The 26,495-nt window shown below is 42.8% G+C and overlaps 1 protein-coding gene across 1 annotated transcript in view; it reads left to right on the top strand.

The window, feature by feature from the left end:
* Positions 1-26,495, top strand: part of DZANK1 (double zinc ribbon and ankyrin repeat domains 1) — a 46,919-nt gene that overhangs the window by 1,148 nt on the left and 19,276 nt on the right. Inside the window, exons 2-13 of the mRNA XM_075925764.2 lie at positions 549-673; positions 3,000-3,153; positions 6,952-7,069; positions 8,586-8,682; positions 9,227-9,351; positions 11,763-11,845; positions 12,257-12,374; positions 18,662-18,775; positions 20,204-20,296; positions 22,618-22,740; positions 23,214-23,378; positions 24,723-24,951. Coding sequence (XP_075781879.2) covers positions 565-673; positions 3,000-3,153; positions 6,952-7,069; positions 8,586-8,682; positions 9,227-9,351; positions 11,763-11,845; positions 12,257-12,374; positions 18,662-18,775; positions 20,204-20,296; positions 22,618-22,740; positions 23,214-23,378; positions 24,723-24,951 — 1,528 coding nt within the window. The 5' untranslated portion in view covers positions 549-564. The remainder of the gene's footprint in view (positions 1-548; positions 674-2,999; positions 3,154-6,951; positions 7,070-8,585; positions 8,683-9,226; positions 9,352-11,762; positions 11,846-12,256; positions 12,375-18,661; positions 18,776-20,203; positions 20,297-22,617; positions 22,741-23,213; positions 23,379-24,722; positions 24,952-26,495) is intronic.

The raw sequence follows: 26,495 nt of genomic DNA, 5'->3' as shown, positions 1-26,495 counted from the left end.
ATTTTAGTTCTCTTCAAGCAAATAATCTCAGGTTCAATGTAGACACTCATATAGACAGAGTGAAACAAGTAGCTCATTCCTCCTGCATGAGATATAACATAGATGAAACCCCATCTATTATAAACAAGGCCAGCACTCTTTGTGATTATATCATGAACTGTCACTCAGATCTGGCATGCATCACAGACAGCTGATGGACAGGGCCGACCTTGGCAAAGCTGGTTTCAGCTGTGTATACAGAGATCAATCAAACTCGTGCAATCATCAGATTGGAATCAAAGTAGTGGCACTCTTTTCATGCTAAGTTCAAAATTCCAGAATTGCAGAACTGATCAAAATCTTGATTAGCTTTTTAGCAAGCTCAGATTGGTTCAGTAGAAAAAAAAATTGAATTGACAAGAAAAGATAAAAAGTGTGATTATGAGGATTAATAATTTAATGCGTCTAATGGTCTCTTTAGGAGGCGGAATAAAGGTCTGGAGTTGCATAAAAATTCATTTCTGCTGCACTTTTATGTTTTAAAAGATATGTATGCTATTTTTTTTCAGATCACTGCCAAGAAAAATGACTGCTGGTTCAGTATCAGTGCCTCAGATTATACCACTTCGACTCCCTTTGCCTGGGAAGGCTAAACATGAAATAGACACAAATACATTTGTAGAAATAAAATCAGGTATAAACAGCTTTTCTTTTTATTCTGTAATTTGACTCCTGCTCTTTGATACTGTGTTTGTGTTCAGTTGTATTAAAAATGAGGAGTCCTGTGGTACCTTAAAGACTAACACAGGGCTACTCAACTTTGAAGCCCCACAGGCCACAGTGATACTCACAGCCCATTCAGAGGGCTGCAACTTAAGTGTGGTTACATGTACATGGAAATATATATGCAAATAACTTCTTTCACACAATGCCCCAGTGCACCCGACACCTCCTCCCTGGGGACTAGAAATGCTGACACCTTGTATCCATCTGTTCCAGACAGCCCGTCCACTTTCATTTTTCAATGTTCACCCCTCCTGGGAGACGCCTTGCCATTGTGAATCCTGTTCCCAGTGGAGGCCATGTTCACAGTATCCCACCCACGGGCCATGTGTTGAGTAGCCCTGACTGACCGATTTATTTGAGCATAAGCTTTCATGGGTCAAAACTCTTAGGCAGTTGCTAATGAAGTGGTTTTCACCCAAAAAAGTTTATGCCCAAATAATCTGTTAGGCTTTCAGGCTTCTGTGGCACCTTAAAGACTTATTTTTACATAAGAAGTTCCATACTGGGTCAGACCAACAGTCCGTCCAGCCCAGTATCCTGTCTGCTGACACTGATCAATACCAAATGCCCCAGAGGGAAGGGAACACAACAGGTAATCTTCATGTTAGCCCTCCCCTGTAACCCATTTCCAGACAAACAGAGACTAGGGACACCATTCCTACCCATCTGGCTAATAGCCATTGATGGACCTAACCTCCATGAATTTATCTAACTCTTTTTTTTAATCCTGTTAAAGTCCTAGACTTCACCACATCCTTTGGCAAGGAGTTCCAGAGATTGACTGTGCATTGAGTGAAGAAAAACTTCCTTTTGTTTTAAATCTGCTGCCTATTAATTTCATTTGGTGACCCCTAGTTCTTATATTGGGGGAATAAGTAAATAACTTTTTCTTATTCACTTTTCTCACACCAGTCATGATTTTATAGACCTCTATCATATCCCCCCTTAGTCTCCTCTTTTCTAAGCTGAAAAGTCCAAGTCTTTTTAATCTTTCTTCATAGGAGACCTGTTCCAAGTCTCTAATAATTTTTGTTGCCCTTTTCTGAATCTTTTCCAATGCCATATATCTTTTTTGAGATGAGGCGACCACATTTGTGTGCAGTATTCAAGATGTGGCCATGCCATGGTTTTATAGAGAGGCAAAAAGATATTTTTTATTACGAATACAGATTAATATGGCCAGGGCTCGACAATGTAATCTACTCGCCCGTGGTGAGTAGATTACAAACTGGCACAGCCACGCAGCACGGTCAGCGCATGCGCAGTGTGCCGAACCGCACGGCTGGCGAGTGGGGCTCACCGCGTTTTGGTGAGCCCCTCTAAGACTTCAATTTTATTGTGATTTTGATGAGTACCCATTTTCGTGGGTACTCTTTGCATCTCTGTCCTGCAAACATGTATGTGCTTAACTACTCATGTGACTAGTCCCATTGAAGCTAATAGGCCTGCTTTTGTGCATCAGTAACTCAGTCCTGTCTTTTGACACAACTATGCAGCACTTTAAAGACTAACAAGATGGTTTATTAGGTGATGAGCTTTCATGGGTCAGACCCACTTCCTCAGATCAAATGGGTCTGGCCCATGAAAGCTCATCACCTAATAAACCATCTTGTTAGTCTTTAAAGTGCTGCATAGTCCTGTCTTTTGTTTCAGCAAGACCAGACTAACACGGCTACATCTCTATTACTATTCAGTTGTCAGTGTTTGTAGGATTAGGACCTTAAATATCTGTCCTATTTTGTCTACTCCATATTCACAATGATATATTAAAACCTTAGAATTTGATTATTTTTCCTTTTGTTGTGGTTTTGCAAAACTGGTACTTGAAAATAGCATGGGTAAATTTCACTCAAAAGGTCCTGTCTACCAGTAAGAATCTCAGTTTTGAAATTCCAACTCTTATTTTTCTACCATGGTCATTTTTGCATTAGAATATGCAATGTGTAGAACTTGTACATATTTTCACATGCCCATTTTGTACCTTTTTTGTGAGAAGATGAATGGCGTGGAATGAAACTGTGAATATTTTGTCATCAAATTTTTGAGATGAGAAAGGGGGGGAAGGGAAACCAAAACACATGTTATAGCTGTAATCTTGCAATCCCTCACTCACCTACTTAATTTTGTTCATGTGAGTAAATTAAACATACATGTAAGCATTTGCTGGATTAGGGCTTATTTTTGCACAGCCCTAATACGGATATGGAAGTTCTTTTATTCATCATGTCTTTCAGATACTCCCGAAGTCACTATATATTACACTTTAGATGGAAGTAAACCTGAACTCTTTAGAAGACCTGGCTATAGTGAACATAACACGTTTAAGTACAAGGGACCTATCACATTACCTGATGGGAAAATAACAGTAAAAGCTTTGGCAGTCACCAAGTAAGTAGCAGCTGTCTATATTGCATTACTGATTGACTGAGTCTAGGACTCCCAGTCAAGGGCCAGGACCCAGTTCATTGAGCTATGGGCCATGCAAACATGGAACAAAAAAGCAGCCCCTACTCCAAAGAGCTTACAATCGAAGTAATATTCATATTCTGTACAGACATCAGCATCTTCTATGTCAGAACATTTATTATTATTACGTAGAAATTACTTGTATCACAGTGGTGCCTATAGCCCTAACCATAGATCCAGGACCACTTGCATTAGGTACACTACAAATGTATAACAGAAAAACAGTCTTTTCCCTGAAAAGCTAATAAGTACATTTTTACCATCAAAGTATATTATTTATAACATAATAAAATCACTATTCTATAAAATTAACATACCCTTTTGCTTAGGCACGTATTATTATTCCCATTTTACAGATGGGAATATATATAGGAGCAGGGGGCCTATTTCTAGGCCAGTGGTTCTCAAAGTATGGTCTGCAGACCACAGGTAGTCCATGGCTCGAGCTCAGCCCTCCCTTCCCAGAAGGGAACCCCACGCTACTGCTGGAGCCTCATGGTTGCCGCACAGCCACAAGGCTGCAGCAATAGCTCCGGCTTCTGGCTCAGAGATCGCTTGTGGGGTGAAAAAAGCCCCAACCTTCCGTGCCAGACTGCTGCTTGATCTGCATGGCCAAGGCCCTGGAGGTCTACAATGTGGCCACCTGATTGGCCTGCCTGCGGCCCCAGGAGCTGGTCAAGAGCCTGGCACTCAGCCTGCCTGAGAAGGCACTGTGTCTGCTGCTCTGTCCCACCAGCAGTCTCAAAGGGGCGGGCGAGGTGCTAGGCGACCCCACCTGCTGCCACCTGCCGGCACTGCTTGACTGCCCACTGTGCCAGTGGCTGCTATGCAAGCCAGTGACCCTGCAGTGTGGCCACACTTGCTGCCGCTGCTGCACCAAGCCCAGCAACTGTAGCTGCTGCCATTGGCTCCGATGCACTGCCATCGACGTGCCCGGTTCCACCAGCCCCCAGATCAATGTGGTGTTGGGCAATCTGCCAGAGCTCACAAGGCTAGAACGGCAGCACAGGCTCTGCATTGTGTGTGTGTGGGGGGGGGAGGCTGAACTCCCTCCCCCCACCCCTCTGGAGGAACAGCAGCACAGTGATACGCTGTCCAGAGACTTTCCCGCTGCTCCCATTGACCCTCACCCCTCTAACCTCCGCCAAGACCCTGCACCCCCAGCTTGCTCCTACACCCTCCCTTGCCCTGCACACCCTTCCCCCAGCCAGACACCCTACTCCCAGCCTGCTTCTGCACCCTACCTCCCACCCAGACCTTGCACCCTCACCCCCTCCTACACTCTACCTCTTGTCCAGAACCTGCACCCCAGCCCTATCCCACTCGCTGGCAGCCCTGTCCCGCACAGTGAACCCCTCATTTTTGTCCCCACCCCAGAGCCTAAGGGGGTCCACAAAATGCACTAGCTCTGGAACCTCAAAAGTAAATCTGGCCTATGGGAAGCCCTGAACCTCAGTCCTCCCTGTCTCTTTCCCTCACCCCATGGGGCTGAAGTGCCAGAGCAGTGAGGTGCCTCAGTGGGGGCCACATCAGTCAGGGTTGGAGGGGTTTGGATGAGTTTTTTTGCTTCTCACTTGTGTGGTCCCCAATTGATTTTTCTGTGGGGCAGTGGCCCTGACCCAAAAAGGTTCCCCATCCCTGCAGTAAATAAAGGAAACATTGAAACCTTTTGTTTTGGTCATAAATTAATATTTTACTTTATTTAAAATGAAGTTCAATAAACTAACACAAGAAAAAACACTTAATCTATTTAATATTTGAAATTAAACCATTCTCCCTAGCTGTAGCAAAATGGCTCAGGCGTAATTATCTAATTAACAGTGTTTCCATTAGCAGCCAGTGGTCTGTGGAAAGATTTGCATTGAGCCCAGTGGTCTATGAGTCAAAACGGGCCTAAAACAGTGGTTTTAAGACTTGTGCTGCTCTCATCAGAGCCTTGCCCAACACCATACTGTGAGTTAGTGACTGAGCCAGAGTTAGAATTGAGTTGTTCCATGGTCATTGCCAGATCATACTGTCACATAACATTACAAATCAAATCTGTCATGCAGCATGAGTGGATGTGAGAGCATTCTCGGAACTCCCTCTTCCCAAGGAGAACACGTATCAGAAATATGCTCAATAGATTGGGAGAGATGGAGAGTGCTGACTATGTGGTCCTTAGGTCTCCACCCTAAGGGCTGTCTTACTAGTTATACTCACTAGGAGATGGTACTTTTCCTGTCTTTTAGGCTGCCTGGTAAAGCTGCGAGGAATACCAGTGTGATGTCAAAGTATCTAGCGATTCACAGATACAGTAAATTAATAAATATGTGCACTGACTTTCTAGCAGTATGCTCAGCAGATATTGAACCAGCAATGAGGACTTGATCCTCCATGGCTTAGGTGCAGTGTTTCATACATAAGAGCATGGTAAAATGTGAGGCGTAGGACAGTGAGAAACAGGGAACTTGATCTTCTTGCAAGGTCATCAAGTTTTTTCTGACTAGTAGCAAAACTTTACACTCACTCATCTGCTGAAGTGGGTTTTACACATGAAAGCTCATGATTCTATATATTTTTGTTAGTCATTAAAGGCATGGCTACACGGCAGTGTTATTTTGGAATAACTGACGTTATTCTGAAATAACAGTACGCATCTACACTACAAGCAGTGATTTCAACATAATGTCGAAATAATGTTGAGCTGGAGGACTTCTTACTCTGACTCTTGTAACCCTCATTTTATGAGGAGTACGGGAAGTCGGAGGAAGAGTGCTCTTCCTCGGACTTCCTGCTGTGTAGACAGCACCAAAAGCTGGAATAAGCTATTTTGACTTAAGCTATTCTATGGATGTAGCTGAAATTGCGTAGCTTACTTCGGCTTTAGCCCTGCTGTGTAGATGTGCCCTGAGGTGCCACAGGACTACTTGTTGTTTTTAAAGTTACAGACTAATACGGATACCCCTCTGAGACACTTAAATCTAGTCACATCACATATGCTCACTTTCTGCTCTCTCCCATTTGCCAGGAGATAGGGACTTCAACTTCAGCTGGAGGACTGTGCCTATTGTTTACCCTACCTGGATAAATTGTTGCCTTTGCTCAGACTTGCACTGGAGTGCAGCTACCTTGTATTCCCTGTAGACTGGTAGAATCAAGGCTTATAGATCTTTGTATCACTGACCAGCACACACTTTTTTTCATTATTGTGTTTGTGAAAAGAAATGTTCTCAGCTCCTTCATCCAATGCTAAATGAATAGCACGGACAGTGAATGTATGTGGTATCAAATGTCACCACTGACATATAATGAATGCTAAGAAAAGTCAAGATAAATGTGGTGAGCTTTTTAGGAAATTGTTTCCATTTCGTGTGACATTATGTATAGTGCATAGAGCATATCTCCCCTCCCCAAAGTGAGTTGTACAGTAGTAATGACAAATGGAGGACATGGATTAAGTTATAACAGAAATATCTTGTGTAGAAGGAAACCAGATATTAAAATTATCCATATTTCCATCATTTGTACTGGTAATTTTTCATCATAGAATTTCCATCGTTTTTACAAAGCACTGATTGATTGAGAATATGAAGGGATCATGGCAGCTTGCTGAAATAGTAATCTGGCTAGCAAGAGGAGTTTCAATGAAAGACCCATTTTCACCACTGATTTCTTTTCCAGTAATGCACATAATTTTGTGCTATAGCTTTATTTAACCTTTTGATTATTAACTTTCAGAGACTGCAGGGAGAGTGCCATTGTAACCAAGATATTTCTGGTAGAATACGAGCCACCAAAAGTACTCCTTGCTGATGAAGATAATGATGAAAATTTCCTGAAAGACCTCTCCAATCAGGCAAGTTACAGTAATGGCAAATCCCTATTGTAGCATAACATTTTGTATTGTGTTATAGAGACATAAAATCAAGGTAGCTGTAGAGTTTCATTACTTTTATTTCTTTATCTGCCTGTCTTTGTTGTTCTCATGAAATCTATGCAAGTTCAAATGGTTGATTCTTTATTGGAACTATTGTGATATATCCCTTTTCCTCCTGAATGGCTGACCTTATGCTAGAGTGGCTTTGTTTCAGTTGTTGGTAACTTACAGCATTTGCCATTCGTCCACGTGGGCAATGTTGCGTTTAACTGAAAAGTGTAAACAGACACTTCCTTTTGGAAAGAACTCTTCAATCTGTCTCCTAATATTTTTTGGGGGGATTGTTCTGATCTCATTAGAAAAATAAACTACCTGAAAATGAGAAGTCTAGAAAGAGACAAATCTTGAAATTCTTATTCAGAGAGAGCCTGGTTGTGCCCTGCTGTTGCAGCTTGGATGTGCAAGGGGGGGAATGTGCACAAGAAATCTGGTCCTACTTGTACAGCATCACTACCACGTGAAACATTGTGGTACTACTACAGTCCTTGCACTTCATCTACAATCGCCACAGAATACAAATTTCCATTGGTTAGGAAGAAATTGACACTATGAGAGTGGTCGGGGGTGGAGTGACAGCGTTTCTCCTTCCACACCTTTCCTTTCTCAACCCACAAACCTGGACACCTGGAGTCCCATTAGGGGAGTCTCCTTGTGATTAGAAAAATGAGGGAACACTCCTGCAAAAATAATGATCCCTCCTTCTGGGCCCTCCACATACCATTCTGCCTACTGACTGGTATTTGTTAATTACTGATGATGTGCAGAGTGCTGTACAAAACACAATCTCCCTGCCTGAAAGCATTTAGATATCAAAGGCAGAAGAAGGTGTTAAATTTTGACATTTTTCTTTTTTCTCTTGTCAATCCCTCTCTCACAAGTTGTTGAACTGGAGAGGATATTTGAAGAATGCAGGTTAGTGTTTGTGGGCCTTGTGAAATCAGTGAATTTAGGAGGAAGCAGGGTGAGGACATGAGACACTGGTACTGATGGGGTGTTGCAGCATGGACACAGTGCATACTGAACAGATTAGACACTGGAGGTGGAGAAGCAAATAAGAGGGGTGGTGAAGCTGCTTCTGTCATTGGCAAAATGACAGGGCCTGAAGGAGAACATGAGAGGAAATGGGATTTGTGCGGTAGGCTGTGATGGAGTCATACAGGGCCTTGAAGGTGAGACCAAGAAATTTAAACTTAATATGATGAGCAAAGGGGAAGTTGGAAGGACTTGAGTGGTGTGAATTCAATTATCTGAATGATAGGAAAGGATGACCCTTTGTTTTAGACATTTAGGAGGGGAATTATATTTTTGTCCTGGAAACCAGAGGAGATAAAGCGATGCCAACTGAGGCAGTTGCTGAGTATGGCTGTCTGTTGGAATTCAGTGTTCTAAGGGCTATGCGTACGAGACTGAAGACAGATAATCTCTGTATTCGCAGGAGCTGGAAGATGGACGGCCTGTCACAAAATTAAAAAAGAAAGGAGTGAATGTGGAAAGCAAATCCAGCTGTAATGATACAGCCCAAGAATTTCAAGGTATGACTGTATTGAAACCAAAGGTAACTTAACCCCACTGAAAGTAGTTGGTAGATGCGTTTTTTCTGTTAGGAAATTACAGATAATCTCAAAAATATCTCAAAGACCAAGCATTCTTTGTGAGTTCACACTGGCAGGATTATACCACAAGCCAATAATGAAAACTTAACTCCGATTTTATTCATGCTATAAATATAAACAGTTGGTTGTTCCATGGTTCTGATAATTGAGCCTACTTAAGAGCCTATGATCCTACTGGCCATCGCTCACTAACTTGCTTTTGGATCGAGCTTTTTGGAGAGGAGAAAAATCTTAAAATAGAAAAAAAATGCAAAAGGAAATACTTTTTTAGTGAGGAACATGTGATAGATTTCCACTATCAGAAAATTGCTTGCCAAATAACCTTTTCTAAAATGGCGAGAACTGTTCTTAGATATTGGAACGTGGCCCTAGGATAACACGTGACATAATGCTAACCAAATCCCATGTTTTTCTGAAGTGCCTGATAGCGGAATTATGGGATGACATTTGGCTGTAATTTTAGACTTGGAGGTAGAGAGAAGAACTGTCCCCCAGTCTTTGAAAGGGTCACAGTCCTTAAATGGTCGTCTGGAAACACCAGGAAACAGAGAAAAGTCGATCTCAGCACTACCAGCACACCAGTCCCAGGTAAATGAAACAGTTAGTGGGGGAGACAGTAAGGGTGAATCTAAAAGTTGACTCTCAGCTCTGTGTGAGGGAATAGCTCCAGAAAGAAGTTGGAGTCAGAGACAGCCCTCTGAATCATAAGGCCTCCAGAGCACATGCTTTGCACCTGGATGAAGGCTGGAAAAGTTGATTGGACTTGCTCATTTCCAGAACTAATTCTGGTATATAGTGCAAGTTTAGGGCCTTTCCCACTCCTTGTGCACAGACCTGCTGATGGGGGGAGAAGGGGAGGGCAAATGAGGCAGTTGCCCCAGGGCCTGGCAATTCAAAAGGACCTGGGGCTCCTGCCTGGGACAGGAGCAGCAGTGGCCAGCACCCCAGGCTGTTTAAATTGCCACTAGAGTGCTGTACAGCTCTCAGGACAGGCTGGAGGGGAGAGGTCCAGTGTGCTGTGCTCCAGGTGATGTAGAGGGCTGGCCTCACCCCTTTCAGGAGTGTGAAGTCACTCCCCCACCTTGCCCAGGGTTGAGCAAGTTTGTCAGTCCCCCAGCTTGTGCACTAGCTTGCAGGAGGCAGTATTAGGTCTGCGAGCCGTGCTGTTCCCCCATGTCTGGATTTATGAAGAGTGAGCCCTGCAGGGTCGCTTGAGATCCCTTTATTTTCCTGCATGTGCAGGACTGGGTGGGTGTGTCTACACCGCATTCCTCTTTCGAGAGAGGAATGCAAATACAGCTGAGCGAAATTGCAAATGAAGCGCGGATTTGAATTTCCCGCGCTTCATTTGCATAATCACGTCCGGGCGCTATTTCGAAATACCCTGTTTCGAAAAAAGAAACGCAGTCTAGACATGGTTATTTTGAAAGAAAACCCTTCTTTCGAAATTGCCCTTAAACCTCATTTTATAAGGATTAAGGGTAATTTTGAATGAAGGGTTTTCTTTCGAAATAACCACGTCTAGACTGCGTTTCTTTTTTCGAAACGGTATTTCAAAATAGCACCCGGACGCGATTATGCAATTGAAGTGGGGGAAATTCAAATCCGCACTTCATTGGCAATTTTGCTCAACTGCATTTGCATTCCTCTGTCGAAAGAGGAATGCGGAGTAGACATACCCGATGAGAATTGAGCTCTAAACAATTAAGTGTTTGAAGCTTTCTTCCACCTAGGTCACTTCTCTACCTGTACTGTTATAGTACTGGTTTAAATACGCTGGTAGTGACAGGCCTTCAGTACAATTCTAGGAACACCCAAAGCAAAACTCAGCCATTCTTAAAGACTGATGAAGCAGAGCAAATTATTGATGACTGCACTCTTAATTCTCTTTCTAACTCATTAGTGATTCTAAAGCTTCAGATGGGTAGCCAAGTTAGTCTATAACTGGAAAAACTTAAACAACAAATAGTCTAGCAGCACTTTGGCAACTAACAATACCTGTATGGTATCACGAGTTTTCGTGGTCAGAACCCACTTTTTCTCACAAAACTCATGATATCATCTATATGTTTTGTTAGTTTTTAAGTGCTGGTAGACTATTTGTTGTTTTATAAGTTCATTAGTGATTGACAGGCCTGCAGCAGTAGTAGTTTCTGTTTGTCAAATATAAATGAAATTGTTAAAATTTAGGATCTGACCTGCTGTCATTGAAGTAAATAGTAAAACTCACATCTAATGAGTGGCCTTTATGTGGCTCACAGGTGAAATTCACTAGTTTAGCAGTCCTTGCCTGAAGCCTCTAAACTGCAGTGAATTTTATCTTGAACAATAAACATTCATATGGGGAATGTAGCTGGGTCAACCTAACTTTTCAGTGTAGACCAGCCCTTGTTCTATACTGAAAAGTGAGGTGGACATAGCTACATCGGCCAGGGGCGTGAAAAGCCACACTCCTCATAGACACAGCTATGCTAACCTACACTCATGTTCAAACTCAGCTATGTCAATGGAAGAATGTCTCCATGAATATACCTAACTTGATTCAGGGAGGTGATAGTCCTTCACTGACAGGAAAAACTCCTTTCATTGGTGTAGGCTGCATCTACACTGTAGAGTTATGCTGGTATAATCTCTTTACTGTAAATGTACAGTACTTGGAAACATAGTGGCATAGCTAAACTGGCATAGCCATGCAGTGTATACACAGCCTATACCTACAGAAGGGGTTTTTTCTGTCAGTGTACGAAGGAATACCACCTCCCCAAATGAAATTAGCTTTGTTGACAGCTTTCTCCCACTGACATAGCTTTGCCTATTCTACAGGATAGGTTGGCTTAGCTATATGGGTCAGGGATTTGTTTATTTTACATCCCTGGCCAGCTAGCTATGGCAGTCTAACTTTTCAGGATAGATCAGACTAGAGGTCATGGTCATTTATAATCAAACCAGTATTTTAGAGAGTATGTTTCACTATCTTAAAGAGTCATCTTTATTTTCAGTTAATGAGTTCTGCAGTGTCTAGCAGGAAAAATCTAACAAGCACCCAGGCAATGAGAATCCAGAGGGAAACAGACTTCCTCAAGTAAGATTTTTTTTCTGCTGTTTGTAGTGGGGGAATCACAAAGAAAATGCTTTAACAATTGAAGTGACAATACTGTTCCATTAAACTAAAATGAGGACGTCAAGGTATGGACATTGCTGTTGTCATGTTTTTGTTTAATATTATTGTATGTCACTGGTAAAGTTGTTTTATAGTGAGATATACATTTAATGATCAGCCATCCCAGGGATAGGGATGGGGATGGGGGTGGGAGTGGAAGAGAGTAATTACAGTATTCAGCTCATACTCATGTTGGTGAGCATTTGCCCAGAAGCAGTTCCAGTGAGTGTGAGTAAGTGCTGACCAGTCTATGCCTGAATTTCACTGCAGGAGATTATAGTATTTAGCAGTACAGCTTGAAAACATGCTCAACCAGTTTGCTGTTATTTCTAGGTGTGCAAATTGCTTAGCTCCTCGCCCATCTGATCCCTTTGCTCGCTTCTGTCAAGAATGCGGTTCTCCTATCCTGCCAGTGCCAGGGGGTCGCCTTCCACCGCCTGAAGGAGCTCAGGTCAGCAAAAACATGTAACCAATTCACTCCGACTTAGAGAAACAGCCTTCACAGACTACATATGTTACTGCTGAGGAAAATGTGTTTTCATCACACTTTCAGTTGGAGAATCCTGCTTTCTGCAATTCTTTGTATCAGTCAACAAGTTTGGCAGGAGGAACAATAATAATTCTTTCTGTATTGTTTTGCCTGTGGCTTTCAGCTGCTGAGGGAAAGTTTCAGTTGGGATCTGTTTGTTTTTCTAAGGATATGTTGGAAAAATTAATTTATTTTCTTGTACAGATGAAGAGAGCAACAACATAGACTCCCATTAGCACTGCAGTGACCAACAAATCTTCAGAAACTGTAAAGCAGGGGTGAGGAAACTTTTTTGGGTTGGGAGCCTTTGACCCACAGAAAAATCAGTCAGGGATCGCACATGGATGAGAAGCAAAAAAGGAAAAAAAGGGAAAAAAAAAACCTCACTGTCACGGTCCCAACTGAGAAGAAAGACACTCCCCACATTCCTCTTGCACACTAGAGCATAGCCTAGTAGATTTTGTGTGCTCCAGCCCTTTGATGGGGCAGGGGGAGAGGGAGAGGCTGGAGTGCCAGCATGGGCTCCCCAATGCTGGAGGGAGCCCTGATTCTCAATGATCCAGATCCAGGCAAGCCGGGGGCTGCATCCAGCCCCTAAGCCTGAGGTTCCCCACCCCTGCTGTAAAGTTACAAACACATACATGTCTTATTCAAAAAGTGAACATAGTGCACAGTGCTTAATCTCTGATTCTGGTATGTCACATATCTGTAAAAACAGCATACTAGTATTCCTGAACTGGAGGCGATTTTATAAGATCGATAGACCAATATGTGCCTATGCATCTGAGATCTCTCTGTTAAGCGAGGTTTTTATAATGTTGCTCATCTCTGTATTGCCTGAGTATCCCCAGGAGGAGATAATCAAAACTTAACATTGAGCCAATGGTCTAATTTTCTTCACTGTTTCCCCCCGAGGTAGACATAGATATAGTCTTTGGAATAGTCACCAATCCTGCAAGGTGCCGAGTGCCCTCCGCTCCCAGCAAAGTCAACAAAAATGAGGATATTCAGCATCTTACAGGATCTGTATCAGGGGTTTAACTACATGTACATTGATATTATTGTACCATTTTAGCTTTACTAGGATCAGTAATCAGTATATTAGCCTCCTACCTTTGCAGCAGTTCTACCTTTCTTCTTTGTAGCATCTTTGTCTCTGGTGTGTCCAAATTCTGCTCCTCTTGCAATCAATTGCTAAATTTCTATTGGCTTCCCTGAGAGCAATGCCAGGCTCTGAGTGGAAACGAAATTGCTGTTGCAACTAACACTTCTGCTCCTCCTGTCTCATGCAGGGGGCAGTATCCAATCATGAGCTGGTCAGGCCAAACAACAGTGCAACTGCACAAGACGGTGTCAGCACTCAGGATTGTACTCTGGAGTTCTGCAGAAATCTGACTGAAGGAGCAAAACCAATTGCTGGTTTTGTTTATTCATGAGCTTCCCCCTGCTCCCCCCCCAGGGAGCACTGTATAGGAGTAAATATCATGCACGGGAAAAGTCGATCTCATTTATTTCAGCCTTATAAAAGGCTCCTACTTGAAAAGCAAATGTGTTTACTAGACTCCACATATAAATCTATCAGCAGCGTGGTATAGGATCAGTTGTAACTCTTCCCTGGTGCTTGGTGTAGGAATCAAGGGTCAGTGGGACTGGACAAAGGAGTGTGATACAGCTGGAGAACAGCGGATCTTCATCAAGCTCTCTCTATGCCCAGGAAACCCCTCTGCAGCTACTGTCTCGGGTTTTGACCTCTGCAGGTCTCAAGGAAATATATCAGACAGGAGAAGCTAAAATGGAGGAACAGCTACTGTACAGAACGTGTTCCCCACAGAGCCCAGTGGATTTCTGAGGATAAATAAGGCTGTGAGTTAATGGAAGTGTTCTTATTAAAAATGCACCATGTATATACACACTAATTAGGCAGTTATAACTTAGCCAGGGGTCACTGACTTGCAAGAATAATTTTATCATGGCAAAAGTATAGGGATGGGTTTTTTCACTCTCTTAGTTCTCCAAACTGTTGTTCTAGTATTCTGCCTTCAGTCAGAGATTGAATCTGGAAAATTTCAGCCTGAAAAGTGAAAGTTTGAGACAGTTGTCAGCAATTAAAAAGCAGTCTTTAAAATTGAAGTATTTAGGTAACTTGAACTATAGTTACCTAATTGGAACACACACCATTAGCAATAGTTAGGTTTTGCCATGCTGCAATATAATCGTTGAACTAGTTGCAGTTGAAAATGAATATTATGCTGTTGCTGGACTTGGCATGTATGCTTGAATTATTTCTCTGATGGGGCACCCACTGCTGCCATCCACTTTGCTTTGCATAACCACTTAGACAATCCTTTTCTCATGTCAGTATCCCCGTGCAGTTTATTTATAGTGCTTCATTCCACCACCTTCTGCATACTAGAGTAATCACATTATTGTATGTTCTCCAGCTTGTTATATATGGTGAAAGTTGTCTCCATCCTTCCAGAAAACTCCTTCTTCCTTTCCTCCTCTCTCTTGCTTTGCTTTTTACTCTGCTTCCTTCTTGTGCTCTTCTATCTAGCCTCCTTGTCAGTGTGCTAATTAGCTTCCCAGCCACAATCAGATCTGCTCATCAGGAACTCCTCTTCTTAATCCCCTAATTCAGTGTTTCCCAATTTTATTTGGCCACAGAACCCCTAGGGCTGCCTTTTAAAAAAAAAAAAAAAAAAAAAGGCCCCCTCCCCCGCTGCATTTCATCAAGCAACACACACAAAAAAAAAAAGAAAAAAGCCCCACCACCGGCTCTGTCTCTTTAAGAGGGGGCGGGGGAGTGCCAGCTCTTCGTGGAACCCTTGCTTTTGCTTCACAGAACCCCAGGGTTCCGCAGAGCACCAATTGGGAAACACTGTCCTAATTGAAACGGTGACCACAGTGCTTCTGACCCATCACACCAACTTTGGGGAAGCATGGAACAAAATGCAAAAACTAAGGTGTGAGGAGACATCAGTGAGAGATGAAAGCAGGATGTAGGATGTGGCAATTTTATGCCCAGCCTTGAAAGAAGGGGAAGATGGAAACTTTGAATCTGACATGAATGCCAGTAGAAGGAGTAGCATGGTCAGAGAAATGGGAGAAGAACAATTTTGGCAGTGGCATTTTGGATAGACTGTAGGGGTTGAAATAAGAAGCACTGAGAACTGGAAATAGGAGGTTATATCAGTTTAGAGCTGACCAATGCTTGGACAAGAGTTAAAGCAATAGGAAAGAGAAAAACTGTAGAGGCCGCGAATGATATAGCATGTCTGTGAGGAATTATAGCCATAATTGCATGGGTGAAATTGATTCTATTGTGTTAAGATTGCATGGATCAAAATAAGTAAACGAATCACTTGTCCTATTCTCCTAAAAATTATTCATAGCAGGGTAATGCTGAATGACAGACACAGAAAAGCAGCAGCTATTTTCTGGTAAGCACCCACCCTCTAATCTTGGAGATCACATATAGTGAGAGAGAGATTGTTTGAAACCAATGAGAATATTCTCCCTCAAACACTGTCTTACATGTCAGTACAATACTCATGGTGGACTTGTTTTCCTTTGATAATAGAAAACAGCAGCGACCTCTTTATTTCATCTGCTGAGATGGATATCTGGAAGAGAATGTGAATTGACTTGTTTTTGAATGGCAGTGTTACTCTGGAATTAACTCTTATAATGGCACCATTAGAGATCATCATTTGTTCCAATGAAACCACTATTTTGAGGGGTGTAAAATTTAGCTCTAAAATGTGCATAAATGGGCTGATAAATGCGGTTACACATTTCCACGTAGGCATCTATTTTGAAGCAAAATCTTGTGTGAGCTTGTTCTTTGCTTTTGTTTTTAGTTTTACTAGACCCTGAAAAACAATATTTGTTTTGGTTTCCAATCTCAATTTTGTCTCCCTTTTCCCCCCAACTGAAGTAACAATAATAATCTTTATCACAGGACTCTGTGATAGGCACTCTACCAGGGGTTGGCAATATTTTTTTGCCAGGATCGCACCAGAAGGGAAGGGGCGGGGCCAGGATGCTTCCGGGCCTTCCCCCCCCCCCACACACAGACCATGACTGGTCTGGGGGTGAGGCACCCCTTTCCCCCTTCCAGATTTCCCCCTAGGCATCCATGCCCCTGGTGGTGGGAGGAGACTTCCCGTGCTCCCTCACCCACAAGCCAATCAGGGCCTGGGGGCTTCAAAGCTCTGGGTGCTCCTGGCAGGGTAGAGGAAACTTCATGCGCTTCCCCCTGTCCCAGGCCCTGTTTGGCCCTTTTGCCCACCTCTGCACTGTACACACACTTTGGAAGACCGGTTTTCCACCCTAAGAAACTCAGAGTCCACTTTTTAGCAAAGCTCTTGTCTAGTGGGAATAGTTCCTTTTGATAGCTATGGCTCATGATACTTTTTTCTATTCTCTGTGTAATACACTGATTATTATGCATAGTGGGGAAAATCTTGCCCTGTCTGTTGCATGATAGTAGAAGGCTCTGGGCCCACTGGAACATATATGGTTGCTTGTATGGTGGGTGGGTTGCAGGTCCTGTCTGGCACAGGCGGCCTTTCTAGCAGGCTTGGGGGGAGGTGTAATCTATGGGCATGGCAAGAGCAGCTGATCTGTGGAAGCGCGCATATACAACTGTTATTCTCCTTGTGCAACTGGCCTTTGGGCACGTGGCATCTTCATGGCCTACTGGAACCGTAAGGGCAGTTGTAAGTGCTGCAGAAAGGCACTCTGCAGCCTGGAAGGAAGATTCTTTTTCCTTCTCCTGACGCATGCGTACAGGTGCCGGGTGTACACCTGCGCTTTGTGGACTCCAGCTTTGGGGTAAGGGAGGCTTAAGTGAGGCTGAGGTCAGAGGTTCCTGCTGTCCCCTTCCTCCTCCCTTTCCCCCCTGTGTTACTAGTTGCAGCCATGATGATGGCTTTGAAGCTTCCCTATTGAGGCACAGTGCTGTCAGGGGGAAAGGAATCCTTCCCCAACACAACCACGAGGGCTACTCCAAACATAGCCCAAGGTTTATCTACGTAGGGCATAGCTCAGGTTTTAGGACTTGAGAAGCAATTGCTAGAAGTTGGGAATTGGCGATGGCATGGATCACTTGAGGGTCACTTGTTCTGGTCATTCCCTCTGGGGCATGTGGCACTGGCCATTCTCAGAAGGAAAGGTAACTCATGGGGGGCGCAAGGGATCACATGTGCCCCAAACGCTGTGCCCAGGAGGAGCTGGCCAGCAGCCGGCGGGGAGAGTAGCGGAAGGGGTCGGGACTAGCAGCAAGAGCCCCCCACCTCCCCAGCACTTACTGGCAGCAGCGGGAGAAGTGGAGCAAGGTGGGCGCAGCTGCTTTGCTCACTCACTTGGGGAGGGGGCAGGCTCACATCCACTCCCTGCCGGGAAGCAGAGCAACGTGGCCGGGGGAGCAAAGCAGCTGGGGTCGCCTGGCTCTGCTTCTCTTGTCACAACTGGCAGGGGTGGTGGTGCTGGATCCCTGCTGCCAGCACCAGCTCCACTAGTCCCCTGGAACACCTTGTTTGGGGGACAACACAGGGCAGGGGCAAAGCAAAGGTGTGGTGGAGCAAGAGCGGGGAGGGAGTAGAGCAGGGGCAGGAAGAAGTGGGGCCTGGGTTGAGGGTTTTTTCCCAGCCCTTCCCAAGTTGGGGGGGGGGGGTCACTAAGCCAGTGCCCCTCCCCAGGTCCTCCCTCTTGTCAGAAGACAGGATACTGGGGACTCAGTACGGTCATTCTTATATTCCTAATTTTATTCCACTTTCCTGCAATGTGCATTGCCATAGGTATATCCTAATATAATGTTCCATGTGTAGCAAGGTGTGGTATTCCCTCACACCAGAACTCAGCGGAAAGGAGCACATCTGTTGTGACTGTGTTATGACTCAATGCTGAGGCCCTTACTCAGATAAATGTCTTACTTTGAATCAACGTGAGGCTTTTTTTCCCCCTGAGTAAAGTCTAAGGATTGCAGGGATTGGCGTATAAAGTAATGATAGTGTCACACCGCTTGTAGCAGGAAGAATATGTAACAGAGGTGCTTCCTAACTCAGTATATAGGTATATACAAATGTCAGGGCTCTGTGCCTACTGCCTTAGCCTCTGCTAAGAGATCATGCCGAAAACGCTGACATTAACTTTTGTGATTGCCTAATTTCCCATGATAAAGACACATCATATTGTCTTTTGTACAGATGGGACTATGTGTCGAATGCCGAACTATGGTGCCAATGAACACCCCCACTTGTATCGTATGTGAGGCCCCCATAGCTCCACAGCTGCAGCCCCAGGCCAGCATCTGCTTAAAGGTAATTAAGAACAAATGTAACCAAGAAGTAAATTGCCTAGAGGTATGGATGTTTCCCATAGATGATTGTGTTTCAGATGTTCTGATTCCATTTGGCTTTGGCTCATTACATTGCCACAACTTTTAGCTAGTGGGATTTAAAATGTTTGTTGAACAGTAGCTGTCAGTAACGGTAGACCACAGAAGCATGATAAGGCATGTTGTAGAAGAGCACGCTATGTCAGTCTGATCTGTTTGACTAAGGTAGGGATGCCTTTCTTCTGCACAGCATGGAGTATATTAATGTGATCTGTCTAGGCATTTATAGCTTACTCATAGCTATTTTAACTCAGTCCTCGCCGTTCTAGTTAGTTCTTTTGATTGTGACATATTAACTTATTGTATGGAAATGGCCCAGCTGGAGCATGTACTGAAGATGGAAGGGGGAACATGTCTGGGAGGGTGGTTCCTGTGGAATGTATGGGAATGCAGTCTCAGCTGGTGATTCTCAGCTAACTTGTTATAGTGGGGTATGATGGGGTGGGAAGGCAATTCTGGAAAGGGAGGGTTCTGTAGGGGAGCTGCAGAAAGAAGAATGATGGGAATTGGGATTGTCAGTGAACTAAGGATGGAGCTGTAATCTTTGATGACAAAAGTGACAGGTATCATGGGTACCAGCCCACACTTTAAATGGTTTAGAGCAGCCTTAAGGTCAATGCAGGGGCAAACTTAAATCAATGGAGCATGGCTAGTGTGGACACTCATAATTCCTAGCATCGTTGGAAACTCACACTGCTCAGCAGAACCAAAGCTGGCCAGTAAGCTCTCTCCAAGAAGTATAGGGCTATGTCTACACTGCTGACTTTTGCAGGTAGAGAGTATGCAAATGAAGCACTGATTAGCATAATGTCACACTTCATTTGCATAATCTACTCGAGCCGTTTTTGCACAAAAACAGTGTGGACATTTCCTTTTTGCACAAAAAACCCTTTTTGTGCAAGATCCTTATGGCTCAGAGAGGCAAAAGCTGACAGTGTAGACATAGCCTAGGTGTTTTTCTTTTGCGTTTCTTTGCAAATAATACTGTTTGCAAGGAACTATGTGTACAACTAAGCAAATTGATCAAATATCTGGCCAATTCAACAGCACTTCCACCAGCCAGGGTACGTCTACACTTGCTCCCTAGTTCAAGCTAGGGATGCAAATATAGGAGACTGAAATTGCTAATGAAGCGGGGATTTAAATATTTAAATATCCCACGCTTCATTGGCATGATCCTGTCGGCGTGTTACTCTGCTCAACAGCTGATTTGAGCCAGGAAGTGCGCTCTGGGACACGTTAGTTTGAATCAAACCCCTTGGTTTGAGCTAACGTTATGCCTCAAAAAATGAATAAATTTTTGCTATTTAAAATTATCCAGTAATTAGCCTGCTTTTTCTTCATTTTAAAGGGCAAGATAATCTGTCGGATGTGTGGCACCGGAAATCCTATTCACATAAAACACTGTGTGACTTGTGAAAGCAGACTGCCTGAAACACAGACGGTAAAGTTTCATGCACAGAACAGTTAGCTTTATTATGTGGTATCTGTGAATGAACTTCATCTTCTTTTTCTTGAAAACATGGGGCCGAATCTGGTCTTGCGCTAGGGCTGTGCTTTCTCCTGCATAGTTTAGGGTAGAATTCTAGCAGCTCTCCCCTTGAAACATCATGCTCCAAGCTCCACAAGATACTTGGAAACCCCATCATACACCTTCTCATTTCTCCCATGGGAACCATGGTTGTACGGTACTGCTTTCTGTGCCAAAAGGTGCTTTGAAAAGGTGTGTTGAAAGTGATGGTCTTGACTCAAAATGTCCTGAATTTAGTGAGGCTTCTGTGTGTTCAGTTCTCAGTCAAGAACTGTAAATCTTGACAGGAATGATAGGCTCCACTTTCTGCATGCCCCATCAGCATACAACTGTTATCCTTGTATTTGGCAGTGACTCTGTCCAGAGGGGAGAGAAACAACAATGAATTTTCCCTTTAAGATTGCTGTGTCATCTTCCTGTTTAGTTCTGTTCATTTGGCTGGGTGGAGTAATTTGTAATTACTATCCCTCAGGCAAAATCTTTTCTAGACGTCCAAGGAGAGATTTCCTTTCTCAAAGCAGGAAGACACAGAGATGGGAGAAGGCAATAATAATTTGTATCTCATTACCTTCTGGTCACTAAGACAACATTGCTAGGTCATAACTAAAATTACCAGGATATGAGTATATGTTTTCTATAAAATGCTGTAGCCTTGAAAGTTCAGTGGAACTGCTCAGAAGCTTAAAATTAAGCAGATGCTTAAGCATTTTGCTGAACGTAAATGGTATTTAATCACTTGCTAGAAGTTGAGCATGTGTATAAATGTTTTGTTAGAGTGTAGCCACATAACCATTTAACTGATAAGCTGGTGCTTATCGGTTCATGTTATCGGTTACACTCTGCCTCTTTCCTGGGTGCTGGGCCCGCAGGGCTGCTCCCAGGGAGGCTTTGCTGTGGGCTCTGCAGTATAAAGCTAAGCTAAGCTTTATTCTGCAGAGCCCACGGCACATGTAGCCTCACACGGTTACCATATTAAATGCTTGTTAAGATCCCTGGTAATAACTTTTAAAAAGGATTCACAGAAATACTATCAAGTAGTTTAGAATGTGGTTTCTCTTCAAATGGGCAAAATGCCACTGCTCACTTACTTAGAAATTAAAGCCACTATTGCTTCACGCCCCTTTCTAAAATGCTGTTGTCTCCCTGTCCTGCAACTATGGCTTTGGTTTTCAAATCTGCTCTGGCCTCAGGCTTTGCTAGTTATCATCAAGTATGCTATGGCCCAAAGAAAATAAATTACATAGAAACCCAAAGAGTTGTAAATTTTCAGATATTTTTGTACTAGACTATTACGCCTTTGTAAGCTTAAAATGGCAATCTGTTTTCCTGTAAGAATTGTATTTAATCACTGTGAATTCTCACTAGTTCATTACAGTAGGGTTACAAGAAGGAGCCGACTTGCTGACAGTGAAACAACTATAGAAAATGAAAGAGCAAAATAAACTGGTAACAATGATCTAATCCCCCCAGTCCTCCACTTACCCTAACATTTTCAAATGTACATGAATTTTGCAAACAGATAAGAACATTGGCCACATATTCTATTGTAGAATGTAATTTTTTCGGCCATTTTTTCAGTATAGCCTAACTTGTAATTTTCAATTTTCCTTATGCCCCCATGTTTCTAGGTAAATAATTGCATCTGTAAAAATGACAAAATGTGTTTGGAAATAAAGTTTTGTGGTCATAGTTCTCAGAGAGCGAATAATGGAAAGGTACACACACACACACCTATTTTAAAACATATTATGTCCTTTAAATGAGAAAATTCCACATTAGGTCAGAGTAAAGCCAATATTAATTCACTGCTGAAAGCATTGCTTTAGACTGAGTATTCCCTTAGAAAGTGTCTACGCTGCACCTGTAGTTCAAAATAAGCTATGTGATTTGAGTTACGCAAATTGCATTGCTTATTTCAAGTGTATTTTTCTAAATGGATTATTTCAAAATTTGGCACTGTCTATACAGCACCAAATTTTGAAATAGAGTGCTAATCCGAAACATCCCTTAATTCTTGTGGAACAAGGTTTACAGGGATGTCAGAATAGCGTGCCTGTTATTTTGAAAGCTATTTAAAAATAACAGGCTTGTTTAAAAGACGCGGAATAGCTAGATGCACCCTTGTAATATACATAAATATTTATTTCTATTGTTTTGTGCTTTCACACTCCCCTTATTTCCCATTTTATTTTCTCTTACTATAGCCTATAAAATTATTATTTTTTCTTTACTAGCCTGCACTCGGCGGAGATATACCTCCACCTTTATCTAGTCATCGAGGGAAAACAATATCTTGCTCAAAATGTGGCCGTGATAACCCCTGTGATGCTCGTTTCTGTGACTGGTGTGGAGCCAAGGTATGTGCTCATTTCTGTGACTAGTGTGGAGCCAAGGCCTTAGGAGTCTGTAAAAAAGTTTCTTTCTGTTGCATTGGCATTTGGGGTTTGTGTTGACAAGTCCAGTTTTACCCATCTGTGACCTGCAGCAATTCCATAGCTCCATTCCCAAGAATCTTGTGGGGCCTAAAAATTAACCTATGCAGATGCTAATTCTGTCTGCAAAGCCTTACCTCTGCATGGCCTAATTCTGAAACAGCCTATTGTGAAGAGCTGTACCTTTGGTCTGGCTTTTGACAGGGTGTGAGCCTTGTTTTAGAATGGGCAATCAAGCTCTCCAGTCTAACAATCATTACCATAACTAACCTAGTTTCTCTAAATTCAGGCTAGTTGGTCTGATTGGTAGCTTTACTTCTGATAGGAAAAGGGAGCTCTCCATTGTGCTACACATTTCTGTGCTCCTATGGTGATAATGGTTTCATTGTACATTTCAGCCAGGTCCCCCTCCAAGCTTATTCACTTGCTTCAAGTGTGGTGCAAGCAACCACCCATATGCCAGATTCTGTGGATCTTGTGGTGTTTATATTGAGCCTCCATCAAGACTAGGCTCTGAGAATAGCGTGCTGTTGGGTGCTGGAGATACCTCTGTGTTTTCGGAGGTAAGTCATGTAATGTCACAAATGAGACTGAGATCACAGTAGAAAGACTGCTATTCTCAACTGGTATAAACTGGTGTAACTCCATTGACTTCTTCCATCTGAGGATACCATGTTCTGCTTGCAAACATTCTAGGTATGTCTACACAGCAGCGTTATTTTGGAATAACTGATGTTATTCCAAAATAACAAAACGCATGTCTACACTACACGTCTTTATTATGTTCACCTGGAGGACTCCTTACTCCGACTCATGGTAACCCTCATTTTATGAGGAGTAAGGGAAGTCAAAGGAAGACTGCTCTTCCTTCAACTTCCTGCTGTAGACAGCACCAAAAGCCAAAATACGCAATTTCGACTTAAGTTCCTAACTGTCAGGGTAGTCAAACACTGGAATAAATTGCCCAGGGAGGTTGTGGAATCTCCATCTCTGGAGATATTTAAGAGCAGGTTAGATAAATGTCTATCAGGGATGGTCTAGACAGTATTTGGTCCTGCCATGGGGACAGAGGACTGGACTCGATGACCTCTTGAGGTCCCTTCCAGTCCTAGTATTCTATTATTCTATGATTCTATGATTTGACGTACCTAAAGTTGTGTAGCTTATTCTGACTTTAGCCCTGCTATATATACATACCCTCTGTGAGCAGAAGAAAAAGTTACATATATTCACTGTGGGAATTGTTTGCTGTGGATATTTACTCATCCTTAAACTTAATATGCAGGGCTTGACGAACCACGGCGGAAGCTGCTCACCAGCTGCGCATGCGCAAGAGCAGCATTGCACATGTGTGCGCAGCTGGTAAACAGGCCGCTGGGCTGAAATTTACTCGCCCTAGGCAAGTAGATTCAATAGATTGTCGAGCCCTGTTAATATGTATAGCAAAATGAGAAGCAATCCATCTCTTCTTAAAGCATTTGCTCTTAAAGTAATTTTATCTGGTTCTGACACAATCACTCACATTATATCTGGCTAACTGAAGGCTTTCTTTGATTAATGCATGTGCCACATGATTTTAAAAATCATGTTTTAAGAGAAGACCATAATACTTAGCAAGCACAAATGTAAGAGTATCAGATGCTCTCAGAAGATAATTCAGTTTCTGTTTACAAGAAATAGGTTGCATGGGTTTTTCTGAGTATTAATGATATGTGAGGATGGCATTTTTTGCAAATGCTAACTGTAATCAGGCATTATTAAAATTCCTCTTTTAAATGGTTTGCATCTCTGATGGCTTTTTCATTCTAGGATTTCTTTTACATGCATGATTTCTTTCCTTTTTGGTGATTTCCTCACCCCCCCTTCTATTACACTTTTGTCATCTGGGCACTGATCTTTCCCAACAGGGTAAAGGATTACAGACTCGAGCTGCCTGGGAGCCTCTGGGGGTTTCATTATCAAAGTCAAGACTAGATAGAACAGGAAGAAAAGAGAAAGGAACCCAGACTATTGGCCTGTTCTATCCATCCAGCAAACTCTTGGAGAAAAAGGAACTTGAGCTGATTTCTCAAAAAGAAAAGCAGGAGAAGATGAGTGATCACAAGCCACTGCTCACAGCCATCAGTCCTGGAAGAGGTTAGAAATAGTTTATGATTGCACATGGTCGCCAAAGAAAATGTCCCTTTGTTCTGAAACAAAACTACCATATTTCACCTTGTATTCTTGCAAAATGGGTTATCCTCTGTAGGATAATCCCTTGAAAGGTCACACTCCTTCCCACTCATACCTGTACATCCTGTGCCTGGTGCTTTGATCTGGGATGCCACCCTTCTCTAACGCACAGCAAGCCTTCACAGAATGTACCAGAATTACATTAAAAGGCCTTTGTGCAGCCTTATTGTTTGGCTGTAGTGTCATCACATCTTCCAAGGATCAGACATGGTCAATATTTGGATTGAAGACTATTAAAGAAAACTCAGGTTTTGTCTGAAAACATATAATTCCTGATGATATTCTTTCTGGCAATAGTGGCATTTAGGGTTGCTGGAGACACTCTCTTTTAGAAAATATGTAAGGGCTTATCTGCACAGGGACATTGCCAGAATAGCTATTGCAGAATAAACTGAGGAAGCAGCACTGTTATTCCAGAATAAAGTGTCTACAAAGAGAGCTGTTCCAGAATAGCTGTTGCAAAACAGTTATTCTTCAATAACTTGTGGTCAGTTTACCCATACCTAACTCCAACATCTTGACTCTTTGGGTTCATGAAAAATCCTTTATGAATTGGGATCTTAGCCCCGATGTCCTGGCAAAATTCCAGTTGATGGCCAAAAGAAACCTTAAGATAGACACCTATAGCTATATTTATGTTGTACCAAATAAAAGCAAGCAGGATCTTATGAGGGGGATAAGGCAAAAAGCCACATTTATTGTAAAGATAATAATAAAAAAATAAAGAAAAGATAGAAGCAAACAACGTTGTTTAACTACTTAACCCTTATACATATAAACATTCATTCATCCATTCATTCAGGTTCTGTGTATTTGTTATAGTTACCAGCCTGGAAGTTGCTTGTGACAGAATACTGGCCAGGTATTCTGTACACAAGTGATGGTAGTGGGGAGCGAAGTCCTGATCAGATGCGCATCTGAAGCTCCTGGTAGGCTGGCAGCAGAACCTTGGACTCTGATTCCATAGTTTTTTAGTCCAGTTCTTATAGGAATTTCTTCCTATGCCAGTTTATGGAAATTGCTGCATCATGCTGATGTCTCCAGGGTGGCTGCCAAGTGCTCGTCAGTGATCTCATCGGGTGGACCTCCAGTACTTGGTTTTCTCCACTTGACACCGTTTGGTTGCACTGGCACCTGACGCCTTCTTCAGCCCTTTGTTGCTGTATTCTCAGGCTGGCACCTCTCAGAACCATTCATTCATTATCCAAGCACTCTCTCTCTTACATACATTCCCTAATTAATGTTTCCCATACAATATTTTTGTATAATAATAACTTTACATATATCAGAGTTGTAGTTACAAAAAGTTTCTGGGTGGTATTGCTTAAAACATTCTCTGAGTGCTGAATAAAATTACAATGTTTCAAAGAGAACAGGCGTCAATTAAGTAACAATGCCCTTGGTCAATTACAGGGCTTGGCTCCCATAGCAGAGTTAGTGGCTTGACA

The sequence above is a fragment of the Pelodiscus sinensis genome, chromosome 3 (genome assembly GCF_052426305.1).
Source record: "Pelodiscus sinensis isolate ZL-2025 chromosome 3, ASM5242630v1, whole genome shotgun sequence".
NCBI classification, from domain to species: Eukaryota; Metazoa; Chordata; order Testudines; family Trionychidae; genus Pelodiscus; species Pelodiscus sinensis.
Note: the sequence above shows the minus strand (reverse complement) of the source record. Positions and strands in the feature narration are given on the sequence as shown.